The following is a 13,510-nucleotide window of genomic DNA, read 5'->3' as shown; positions in this document are numbered from 1 at the left end:
TTTGTCACGTTTAACAAAAGAAAACCCTTAGGATCAATAAAAAGCTTACCATAATAGATGCAAATCAGCAGAACAGCACTATAACATAGAAATGAATTGGGTTTAACACCTGGAAATAGTGGAATTTCTCAAACTTGGGTTTGTTGTGAGAAAAAGAGGAACTTATTAACACACACACACCAACCTGCATGTTAGGGCAGGCCCATGAACAAGGACATATCAATGTGCCCGTCAACACACAGACACGCTCGCACACACAGAAGTTCCGCTGTGCATTCCCGAACTCCCATCTGGTGAACCAGCAGTCCAGGTTGGTCTTAATGAGAAATAATGAGCCTTCACTAAACAACAACTGCCTGGAAGCAATTCATCTCAGCTTCAGAATTTAATGGAATAACAAGGAATGTAGTTTAACTCAATATGTTACAAAACCCACTTTCAAATTCCCCTTACAATTTCAGATGAATCTTCTTTTTTTTCCCCATTTCCCTCATGGTGCAAGTTCAATTTTAAGACTATTGTGTATTGGCAAATCTTTGTCATCTTAATAGATAAACTATGTCTCATTCTACGTAATGTACAGAGAAACCAGGGAATATGCTACTATATAAGGTGTAGAAAAATGTTACTAAGAAACTCATTTTAGTACAATTCGTGTTAACAAAGAAGAAGGTCAACATAAAATTGTTACAAATGTCTCACACTGAACTCTCAGTAATGAGCACAAGGTTTGAAAAGAGTTCAAAAGGAAAAGAAACTCCTTCCACCATGTTTGACATGCTTCTCGAATAAATCAGAGGAAGAACAGCTAGGACTCTAACAGCTGGCATAGCTGTCAGCATCAACACTAACAACACAGTGTTGTTAGTGTGGGTGTGGCTGTACACAGAGCGCCAGGCAGGCATCAAGTCAGGGAATCCAACTGTCCTTGCACGGTTTCAAGCTGAAAGAAAGAGGGGAATATTTTTAGTGTTTGTAAGAAAAAACTCAAAAGAAACCGACACACAAGCAAGCACACAAAAGGGGAGAGAAATGGAGAAAGAAAAACAAAGGCAAAATGTATCAAGGTATGAAGGAGACAGATGGATAGATGGATGCTGTCAGGCCAAGGTCTGCCAATCAGGAAGAAACGCACCATGGACCGTCTGACGAGTGGCACACTAACAAACAGGCACACACACTAAACTGAACAGACCTTATTGTAGAAGTCAAGGAGCTCCTGGTGGTTGAACTCAACAAAGACATTTTCCTGAACCTGAAGAGACAAAAAGACGACAATGAGAGTGATGAAGGAAGAAAAAAAAAGCAACCTGATAAATGAGGAAAATAAGTTTTTATGTACACAAAAACAACGCAGCAGATGAAAAAAGAGCACAAGCAAGAGTCATGATTGAGACTCGCTGAGCTGGCTCCTTGTGCTTTCTATAAAAACCCTCATTAATTATTACTACTCTCTGGACAGTATGTACCATCTCTAAGTCTTATCCATCAGAGAGTTTAAAAATAAACTAAAGAGGCTGTCCAGCAACTCGTGTAGCGAGAACCCATCACTCTTTGTCCACTCGGCTGGCTTACTTTATGAATTGTTGAGGTGGGTGCATCATTTTTATCTGAACAACACTGTAAGTGTTTGGAAACTGAGAATATTGTAGTTTTTAAAGTGACAGGTTTTCTAATTCTTGCTTGACATAAGAATTTAACAGCTCAAACGTTCTCGGCCTCCTCGGTCTTGTTTTCCAACGCAATGTTTTAAATGTTTTTTTTTTATCTTTGACATATGAATGACTGCTCGAACTCTGCGCAAACATGACGTTGTACTATCTTCAGAATATAGTTGCCGATGACAAGGCCAACATAGTCCCTCTCCTCTTTGTTCTCGATGATGACGCAACCGTAGTTTTCCATGAAATAATTCAACATCTGGTCAGTGAAATCAAAGGACAGTTTAAGAGTTTGTCTCTCAATATCATCGTCTTTAATGGGCTTATTCCAGAGAAGGCAGTGTTTCTGAACTTTTTAACAACTTTTTTTCAAATGAAATGATCATTCAGCCATATCCCTTGTGAACAGAGGATTCTCTGGATTTTTACTGACATTATTTACTGTAGATTTTACCGCATCGACAGACTGCAGGAGTTAATCAGCGTATTTGGCAACAAAATGATGTGTTTATATTACGTTTTATTGAGTTGAATCAAAATTTTAAGTAAATCCGCGTCAATCTCATGAAAAACTGTGCAACTTCTTGAATCAAATTTTATTACTGAATACTGCATCCTCATCGTGTGCTTGTTCATGGGTTACCCTCTAAGCTTTTTCTATTTTCTCTTTCGTTCTGGGAGGACTCTGCAGGCTTGACAAATTATCGAGGGAGGCAAGCCTCCACAGACAGCTCAAGAAAACAAGGTCGAACATGTCTGGACTGCTATTATCATCATCATCACGAGCCCATCAGACACAAAGGCTGAACCATAATCCACCCCCACGAGCAGGTGTAATAGCGAGGCACTTTATCAGCACTCATCATTGAGAAAATAACTGCAATACATAAAATGGTTTCTCGGTGGCACAGGATGAGAAGAGCAGTTTCGTTGCAAACCAAAGTGCACTCAGCGCTGTTACACTGAATGCTGATAACAGCCCTGAACTCCTCCTACCAGCCAGAAGAGCAGAAGGGAAACAGAAGAACTATGAGACAAGAAACAAACAAATAAAAGGAAGAAATCTGTACTTCATGATAGTGAAACCACAAGTGGCTGACTGATAGTACATTCATATAAAGCTCTCCTCCCTGCAGTTTGGCGCTTTGAGATTAAAGAGGGCTTGGGGGCTTTGAGCAAACTGGCTGGCTGGTTGGGTGGGTGGGTGGAGGGAGACTATGTGTCACAGCGAATTAATGGCAGAGATATTAATTAGAAGCAACATTAAAAGATCATAAAGGGGCGCAGAGAGAGCTGTTATCTCATGTCAAAGTCCTAACTCCACAGCAGCTCCTCAGCACGAGGAAAATGTAGGGCAGTGTTGAATTTAGCTACAGCTGAGAGACTGCTGCAAAAAAAAAAAAACAGCCCAACAGGTAATAAAACAAAGTAGTAAGTGGTGTAATTGAGTCTGGGGCAATGCAAAGAAGATGCATATCAAAGTAACTCTCCAGGGGGAGAAATAATTCCTCAGAAGAAACACGGTTGCTGTTTGGAAACGATTTGAAGTAAAAATTGTGCATTGCATTAAATTAACTGAACGATGAAAAGTCTGCTTCCAGCAGCACCAATCTCAGTTAACATCACTCTTTTTTTATCCATCTCCACAGTGGCAAATAGTATTGTAACGAGGCGAAACCAGTGCAGCATAATAATTTATCCTGGAAAATAAACTTTACTTTACACCAACAAAGTCAGACAACTGAGGTGTCTCTATTGCTGTGTGACAGAGGTGAGACAGGGGGGCGACTGAGGTGCAGTTTGTGTGGGAAACACAAGAAAGAGAACAAAGAGGACTGTATCACACCTTGCTGTCTGCTGCACAAGCAGCTGAGGATGAAAGTATGTTCATGTATGTTTGACCTTATGCGACTTTGAGATTAACAAGATTTCTGGGGCACAGCCAACTATGTGAGCATGTCAGAGACACAGAGATACAGCGTTTTCGTCTCAAGTAAGTATGCACGAGTGTGTGTTGGTGTGTGTGTGCGTGTGTTTGGCCCATCACATTGTTCCTCAGGGTTGTGATTTTACCAGGCAATAACCCAACAAGACTCTGACAGATCTAGGCTAACACTAATGGGGATAGGATGCATCATCCTCATCATCACATCCCTATACACCCAGCACACACGCATGAATATACAAACATAGAGGTCTTATCTGTCTCAGAGCCAAAAGACTGTTTGACAAGATATGAAAAACAGGATTAACCCGTTAAGATAACCACAAATTCACTTCGACTTTATCGTGGGAAATCCAACATGTAGGAGATGATAAACTAGCAAAAGAGTAATGCAAAATAAAGACAAATTAAAGTGACCCGAAGAAGTCGAGTAACGCTGTCTACACTTCAGACTGCTAAAACGAGACACAAAATGTTCTATTCCATCTTCCAGGAAACTTTTAATGGTTTTTGACATTGTTGAAACTCCCTAGAAGAGACAGCAAAGTCAGGGAAAGGAGGGATAAGGTCGGTCTTTAGGGATTACAGCATAACTCAACATGAGACTACCAGCAAGTTTTTTGCTGTGTAATCTGGGTCTGACACAATTGACCTCACTGGGAGAAAAGTTGTTTGGAAGAATAAACAAAAAACAGTCTGCAGCATTACTGCAGACTGTGGGAGAATTTTTATCATGAAAAAACAAACAAACAGGAAAACAGATGAACAGGAACAGCTGGAGGTGGACGTTAAACAAACTGAACACATCTACTCCACCAGAAGCTCAGAAATCAACTCATGAGGTCAACTGTACGGATGTTAAAAAGATAGCAATTTTTATGATATTCGACTTAAAGAAGGTGTGATGCATTGCTGAGATGCAATGAAAAAAATGGAATAATAGAACGTGATAGCAAGTGTTGTTTCTATACGGACAAGGAGTTACTGGTGTCATTCACCTCGGTCTTTATAGGACCACATTGTGCTGCAGTTTAGTGTTATTCATACACTAGAAGAAGTGGTGAGAGTGGGGCTGAGCTGCTTCATGAATCATTTCCCACAGTCCACTAAAGAATGACTTGGACTTGAAACACTTGTCAAAGCCATGATATTCTTTCGCTTTTTTAAGTGCTTTATTGAAACCGAATGTCTTTCTTTTGACTGATAAAAGCACAGAAAAGCATGGAAGGAATGAGGGAAGGAAAAGAGAGTTAAAGATGACAAGGACGAGAGACTCACAAAAACAGAGATAGGAGAGAATGAGTGACACGGTGAAAGGGAATTTAGCAAAGACATTCAATGACAGAGTAAAAGCTGAGGTAATACAATAAATCTGAAGACTGCAGACAAACTTGCAACAAACAATCAGAAGCATCTCCTACATCAAATAGTGGAGGATTTGGTGAAAAAAAAGAAGCCATGTCCACATATTTAGCTGCATCAACAAAGCTGTTAATTATTAATTGACAGACAGAAAAGGGAACAGCACTTTTCAGTGTCTGCTTGTAGCTGTCTGCCTGCTGAAGCATACCTAAAACTTGCATGGAAAAGTCTATACCAATACAAATGCAAGCTAATCAGGTTCAAATGTCAGTGCCAATCCATCTTCTGCTGGACAGTAAAATGATGTGTGAGAAACTCTGGAGTGAGGTGTTAAAGATCTGAGGTACACTGTCGGGATAAACACACAGCGCTGTGCAGAGAAACACAGACCTTTACCATGCTGCTGTATCCCCTTATGGAAGTCTAATATTTCACTCCACTTGAAGACTACGCTCCATGGAACATAAATCAATAACATGATTCATTTGTGTTCCAGTTGCTGTATTGTTTTTAAGGACCACCATTTATTTTATTCAGCTTTCTATCAGTTCTACAAGTTATACATTTTTGGATCTATTGTAGATTAAAGGAGGCTTAACAGAAAACAGCAACAGATAAAAGACTATTATAGCAATTAAATACCATCTTACTTTGAGACGTAACTTTACAACTCAAATAAGGGTGGTAACAGCTCTTAGCAGCTTAGCTTTAATGGATAAAAAGACACCAGTTGTCATTCTGAACAGGGCCTAACCTTAGGGCACAAGAAGATTCATGCTACCGTGACTCTCTCATGAAATTCTTATTCTACTGACACAGTCAGCTACGTTTGCCAGAGCATCCAGCCGTGCCCAAAACATTACAGGTAGGAAAGAAAACAAGGTCCCTATGGTGGTAGTTAAGTACGTTTCCTCAGGGCTACACTGGCGCGCAAGTTGCACCTTTAACCCAGAGCTCGTCACTTTGCCCACAAAATTCTGTGACATTTGCACCTAGTCATCATTATAAATACTGTATTTAAAAAAAATAAAGAGAGAAAAGCAGCCCCTTCCAACTGGTAAGTACACAAAATATCAATATTACATAGATGGTCTGAATTGAAATGGGTCAAACGTGGGGAAAATAAAAGTTCTGCTTTTGTACATGTTTTACATCTAACCAGCATGTGCAGTGTTCCAGAGGTGGAATGCACCCCTCATTGATTAGCACCATGTATTTGTTCATATCCTGCAGGTCATATAGTCATCGCAATTTCAAACAATAACATTGCATGTCGCATGTTTTAGTAATTTAAAACAATATTTATGTCAGCTCAATTCTTTCATAAAAACTAATTGCTACTGTAAATATGACACCAGAGCTGCATTAAATACTGCAGTTTTTTCACCAGCTGAACACTTCTGTAAGGAGACAGAGTAGGATAATAAAAGTCTTCCATCTCTTCTGTGACAAGGCGCTTTTTGACAGTTTGTCCAACTGGACTTGTTGCCTGGTCTTCAACTTTTGCCTGACGGAGAAATCTTGGCATTTAGAGAAAGATGCAGACAGACAGACCAAGAGGTGGATTACACAAGGGGATGAGGCTGTTGGATTTTTGCAACTGTTTATTCCACCTACTGTCAGCACACAAATACACAGAGACATACACACTCAGTAAAAGACACTCTTTCTTTTTCTGGTTAACTCACACACACACACACACATCTTTCACTTTTCTTAGCTTCCCCACACATCCAGACAATCATCAATCAAAACAACCACACTGCTTGTTTTTACATTCTTCCATTGCTATGGGCACTCGCATTAACAAAAACCTGATGAGTGACAAACTCTTGTCTGCATGCTTGACTACTTTTCTGTCTCTCTGCTTTCGGTCAGCTTACAGCAACTAGTTTGAACACTTCTGGCTGTCAGTTAGCATACAATGGACAATTGTTCACCAACCTGTCTCTGCCTGCCTCCTTCTCGGTCTTTTTGCCAGCCTATATTCAAAAACCTTCCAGGCAGTCTGAGCTGCTTTCTGTCATCTTGCTGTGGGATGATCACATGAAATCACTGAAGGGGGGACATGTTTGTTTTTGGCACGTAGAATACTGGGTAGTGTTTTCCAGGAAATGCCAACTATGTGCTACAATTCATGATATGATGATTCTTACTTTTCTAATCAGAAAAAAATGAACACTTTTTTTCCGTATGCAATTTAAGCTTACAACCGTGACAACGAGCCACATGCACAGCTTCAGTGTGGGCCCACTTTGCTCATAGAAGAGCGTTTTCTCCTGCTTGAGGACGTGTGCACACATTTGTCCAGCTGCACAGGTGTCAGTCACAAAAACTGATAATTAAAGGGACCTGTGCTGTCACTACACAGGTTTTAAATGTCTCCATAAAGACTTAGGTTGTTGCTTTGGTGCTACAGGTGTGCTGCCCCCTCTTATGTTGTCCGTATGTCTATACGAGTCTGTCTATAGTTTAGCCACCTGATTCACGGTGGAGAAGGAAAAACCAAAAAGCCAGATTCACTTCAGCATTAAGGTATGTTGAATAACAGCTTTCAACTTATAATGGAAAACTAATGTAACAAAATCTGATAGATTATAAATCTAATAATTTCTCTAACTACATTTGCCAAACAAGAGCAGGGTGGCATCATAAGCAATTACAGTATGCTCACTACTGACCCTTGAAATGTTCAAAATGTCATGATCCATTAGAGCAGGAATTAATCAAACCCAGGCATGCTGTACAGTATTCCCTTAGTCGGTTAGCAGAAAACCTATTGTGGTGTACATGGACAGCACAGCGCATCAGTATGCGGACTGTGTCAGTATAAAATGTCATTGACTTTCCATTGAGTGGTCACTAGTGAATCTAATACAACGTCTAAAGTGAGAAAAGAGACAAAAAAACAACTAAAAACTAAAAGAGAGAAACCTTATGCAATTCTCTAAAAATGTAAACAAAGTAAACTCTAACATGATTCCTCAGAAGCCAAATAAATTTCACAGAAATGCATCATGACCACTGTTACATAGTATTATCAAATATTTCTCTTTTCATATTGGCCTGTTAATCCCTATACATTCATCTTAAAGTGCTGCACAGCTGTTTGGTTTTTCAGTTATTGTAGACTAACCCTTTTGTGAATGTTTGAACAGTTTATAACGACTGTGAACAAACTGCACATAAAGTCCAATGGTTTAAACTTAAATCTACAACTGACATCCGTGTCTCTTCTGCCAAAGTTTCTGCTGACATCTGACACTTAAAAACTGAACCGGCTGATGGAGATCCAGTGATCTTAACTGAGCTCAAAGTGGGGCTATTTTGTAAATCCCCTGAGGTTTTTCCAACCACTGAGAGAGTTTTGCAGTCTCTAGATAGTGACTCTTCCAGATAAAATACGATGCAACGTGCTTGTTGTTACATGTAGGGCATTCTGGACATACACACAAAAATGACAAAAAAGGGAAATAGTTTTTAAAACTCCTTGTAGGTTTTTGCCTTGATGCACTGGAATACACACTGTCTGCATGCAGCACAGTTTCTGACTGTTCAAACACACTTGACATGCCAGCTAGGATGGGAAACTAATTTCCAATGAGGGGCTATCATCAACAGGTCTTTACATAAATACCAACAAAAGAATCCACATTTCATCCATTCTGTCCAATGTGTTAAGCAGAACGTATCCAGTGTTCAGGACAGCTTGCGCAAAGTCAGTGAGTGCAAGTTCCACCTTGCCTGGTGCAGCAACAAACCGCTGTGGCCTGCTTTGAGCCACGAAAAAAGACATGTTTCAGAGAGCAAGGGTGCATTTGTCATCTTGAGTCTGAAAGCCTTCATCTAGGAAAAAAAGTACCTTTTGGAGTCTGTAAAAACTCCTGGCAGTACTGAAACAGTGACTTCCACCTTGGTATGCCCATGTATCATTAGCAAAATGGAGAGTCTGAAGCCTTTAGCTCTTAACCAAATACTTGCAGGTGTTACTATGCTGTTACTGTTTTTAATTATAATGCAATGCAATAAACTTGCAACATCCGTATCAGAACAGCATGGTTGGGCAGCTTTCCATTCAGATGGGAAACTTTTGGACAGAACTTTTTTCTTAAATTTACAAAGAGTATATCATACTCAATCCAACATGCAGCAACAGCAAATTAGACGAGCTGTGTTGGCCTTACACAAAACTGTAATGTTCCAGTGCACCACAACAAAAATGAACCAAGTTTAATCTTCCCATGACCCTTTGAGTCCAGAACTATTCAGAAAAACAGTCCTTGGGACCCTCATATGCAGTGTGGGCGGAGGTTTTGAGGGGGGCGGGGGGGCACAATGAGCTGGTAACCGCTCCACAAAACTGCCCTGCAGCCAATAAGCAGTGACAGACAAGGAACCTCCAAACGTCAGACATTCAGTAAAAGCCTGCTGACTGCACCAAATAAAAGCTGCCAAAGCCAAACACTAGAAACTGCCAATCACCTCTGGTATTCATAACAGAAATGAGCACAAGCAGACAAGTGCACACAAATGTAGAAAAAAAAGAACAGGAAATAAGAGAGGGGAGAAATGATCTTACAAAGTGTGGTCATTATGGCCCAAAAGATGACATGAGAAAAAAAGCTATCCTTTAAGGCAAAAGCAGCTGCTCTGAAACACCCGTCAGTGAGTGGCTGAGAACATTTGATCAGTTGAAATGTTTCATCCTTCTTAAAAGTTTCCTCCTTTCTCAACAGCCCCCTTTAATTCAGTGTAAACTCAGAGAACATCCTGGGAGTTTCAGGCGCACTCTGGACATAAACAGCTCAGTTCTCACTATTCTGTGTATTTATCAGTATGTCTTATTAAGTAAGATTTAAATTAATCTAATTTCAAAAAGACCTTCTGTTTTACTGCAGTTAAAGAAAACTGTGATGGTTTCAACAACTCTGTTTATTAAATTGTTTTTATTGATATTTATTGATGTCTGAAATACTAATTAAACAGCCTTAACCTATCATTTAAAATATTAATACAGTTTTAAAGTCGCAATGTCCCTGCACACAGGGCAAAATGTATAGATACATCTGACTGGGACAGACTCTTACTCTGGCTGTCCTTTGAATGTACAACGGAAATATCAGAGGCTTATGAATGTTTATCTCGAATGAATCTGTACACAGAGCGCATGCTTTTTCTTCTAAACTGCATTCATTTAAATTCACAGATATTGTTTAATCGTTTTCCCCGGCAATCAGATTCCTCACAATTTCAGGATCATCGTCATTTTCGCAGGGGATCGGGTATACATTTCATTATTGTTTTATTCTTAGTGATACAAGTTGAAAGTAAAAATTAGAAAATAGTCAAAATAGCCTTTTTAAAAACATTTCTTCCCCGACCAACACCGGGCCAAGTGTTAGTCAGCTATGCCACAAGGAGTAACTAATAACTTGGAAGAGTGCTTCCATGCTTGTCAAAGGACACAGCGGGAACTCTTGATAACAATGAAAGAACAAAACTAAGTTGGCAAAACAATAAACAAACCAGGACTTTTGAATACTTGAAAACACACCGGGACATACACACACAACACAAACAATCCCACCACAGACAAACAAAAGGCCGCAAATATGGAGTGCACTCATGAATACAAATGCTCAACAACAGAAACAACAATATCATTAGACTGACACTCATAAGTTATCTCAAGCTGACAGACACAGAGTTTCATCACTGCTTGTGTGTGACCTCCCTCATGTTTCATATACCGTGCAGTGTCACAGTCAACATGAGGTGAGGTCTTGTTCTGTCTCCTTCTTCCTTGTTGTGGTACTTTCTGTCTCCTGGCCAGAGCCATCTCCTTTTCTTGATGCATTCCTTTTCTTTAACTCAGTAACTTCACCACAGCTCCTGTCTCCTCCTGCATTAACTGATGCCTTGTTATAAGCAGCCCATCAGTGAGCTGTCCAGCCGTAGCCCAGCTGACGACTGACATTTATCAGGAGTCAGCTTTGCTTGCCGCCTCTCTCCGCTTACCCTCATGAATACAGAGAACCAATTAGAGGAAGAACGAGGCACATGTCTGCATGCTCAGAGAGGCTAGGCCACAAATAAAATAAAAAAATACAACAAAACAAATACCAAAACCGAGAAGGCAGACAGGTGGGGGGATGACTTGAAAAAGAAAGGGATGGCAGGGTTTGAATAAATCTCACGACTATTTGAGCCACTGAAAAGAAACAGAAATGGGGGCACTACAGTGCAAAATAGGTGCTGTAACAAAGGCAGAAGACAACAATAAGTTTGCGATGAAGAGACAAAGAAATTTGCTAAAGAATCACAAAGCACCTAAATTCAAGAGACTAAACAGTGAGACACCCCACACAGCCTAATTGTAGAGGAAACTCACATTCAGTAATGGTGAGGCTTGACATTTACAATGAGCAGCAGGAGGCCGCCACTGTGGATAAACAAATAACATCCTCAGTGGTGGGCTGAATAGGACGGCGGATATTTTGCCTATTGGTTTTGCCTCACATGGATGAGGTCACCTATGTCCTGTCTGTTCAGCTTAAGCATGTCTGCTTATTCATTATTTGCTTGTGTTCGTGTACCGTCCATCCAAACTAGAATCCACCACATCCTGTGTTGTGGTTGGATACAATGGGACATGACTCGGCTTCCACCAGAGCGAACTCCTCCCACATCCGTCTCTCGAATCTTCACATGCTACGCGGCAACACAGCACGAACAAGAGTTACTTATTGATGATGATGATGAGTTCTGTAGAAGGGTTTCCATTCAAATATGAATCACTGGGAGGAGACAGGAAGGCAGCAGTACACAGACAGCAAGAGGCCACCATCAGGTATGCATTCTGGAGCAAACATTGCGTTATCCGTCTTAGTAATTAAATTTTCCCTTTCATACACAAGCCTCTAAATCTTGGAAAAGTTTCTGACAGAACTGTGTACGGTATGTGATATCTGGCACACGTATGCAAAGAGGGGAATGTTAACTGCATGCACCAGCTGAGAGACACTTTACAAAAATATGCCAATTGGCAGTCATAATCTCACCTTCAACGGCGAGAAAATTCCCTATTTATAGTAATCTTACATGAAGATACCTTTAAAATTCTCGTACTTTCAGGTGACCTTTATCTACATGACATTTTCTTTGAACTGCAGTTGCAAGGTATCAAAGTGGAGAATTAGGAAAGTAATTATTGTGTTTGTAGTCAGAGCCCATAAAAATATCTAATTATGGATCTGGATTTAAATTCCTCTCTCCTTATGCTGATTTAATAATGCTCTCAACACTGAATGGGCAAGTACAAGCCTCATTCAGTTTTATTGGGCTCATGTAAGATGTGTGCATCACAACAGCGTACGAAGGAACAATTAAACAGTTCACAATTGTAATTGTTCAAAAACTTGAGCAGTTTTTGGACTCAGTCAGAGTAACTGGCTCCTAAAAACTACAATCCCTGAAGAGTTTTTTTTTTTTTCTGTGTGCATTTGAACCATTAATAGCTACGCTTAAGTAACACAGCAGTGGGCATTTGTCAAAATCATTAAACCGCCCTGTTGTACTTAGGTTTTATTGAGCCTGCGTGTCAGAAGAATTAGCCGAATAACCCCCTTTTGATGCATTTTTCTTTGTTTTGTTTCATTTTTAAGGTTGAGTTGAACAGGTCAGGTGTTGTTTATATGGATGACATTTTACTGTTGTTGGAGCTGGTTTTTGCAAGTGCAAGTGCAAAACAATTTAAACCTGCTGTAACTGTTCACTTATGTGACAGATTATACTGCTTTGGCTGGCAGAGTGCCTACAATGAGGTAGGAGCTAAAAAGGTCCTAGTTTTTGTGCTTATGTTTCAATTTAGGACTGTAGTTTGTAGAACTCAATTTTTGGGGTCTTTTTAAGCTCATATCATGGAGTAGGTACTCTACCAGCAAAGTAGAAACCATCTGTGATGAAGGTATTCAATAATCTAACCCAACCGTGTTAGTGAACGTTGAACATAAGTGCAGCACCGACACCGACCACTGCAGAAAACCTGCATTAACATCAGTTAAATACTGACTGTGGAACATCTAAGGGGACACAGACTGACACTGAAGTCCACACTTTATGGAGCCTTTGCACCAGTATGTGATGTTAACTGTCTATTACTCCACTTCAGCATTGCAACCCAAAAGCTTTTTTTTACCCAGCACTGTATCTGTATCATCAAATGTTAAACTGGTACAAATAAGTGAGGAAAGAGACACTTTGCATTCTGTTTAGCGATGGAAAATGCAAAGATAAACTAGGTTTCACTCAGACGATCAGCGATGAAAAATATAAACATAATCAGAAAACAATTATGTAACCATCCCCCACAAATCCTGTAATGTTTGCTCCTGTTCCTCCCCATTAAAGAGCAATATAACAGTGTTGAAAAGAGGGGCCTATGTTTAATGCCGTAATTGTTATTGATATTCATAACAACAGTACATTTCAGGCTACGACATGTCAAAGCGTCTGCTATTAGAACGGCTCACAGGGATTTATG

General features: G+C 40.0%; 1 protein-coding gene across 1 annotated transcript in view; it reads right to left on the bottom strand.

Moving 5' to 3' along the window:
• Positions 1 to 366: 366 nt before the first annotated feature.
• Positions 367 to 13,510, bottom strand: part of commd10 (COMM domain containing 10) — a 57,830-nt gene continuing 44,686 nt past the window's right edge. Inside the window, exons 6-7 of the mRNA XM_072386951.1 lie at positions 1,196 to 1,255; positions 367 to 943 (exon numbers count right to left, since the gene is read on the bottom strand). Of these exons, the coding sequence (XP_072243052.1) occupies positions 905 to 943; positions 1,196 to 1,255 (99 nt within the window). The 3' untranslated portion in view covers positions 367 to 904. The remainder of the gene's footprint in view (positions 944 to 1,195; positions 1,256 to 13,510) is intronic.

This window comes from Leuresthes tenuis, unplaced genomic scaffold, assembly GCF_036924035.1.
Source record: "Leuresthes tenuis unplaced genomic scaffold, fLeuTen1.0.hap1 SCAF_6, whole genome shotgun sequence".
Taxonomy (NCBI): domain Eukaryota; kingdom Metazoa; phylum Chordata; class Actinopteri; order Atheriniformes; family Atherinopsidae; genus Leuresthes; species Leuresthes tenuis.
This window is presented reverse-complemented; position numbering and strand designations above follow the sequence as displayed.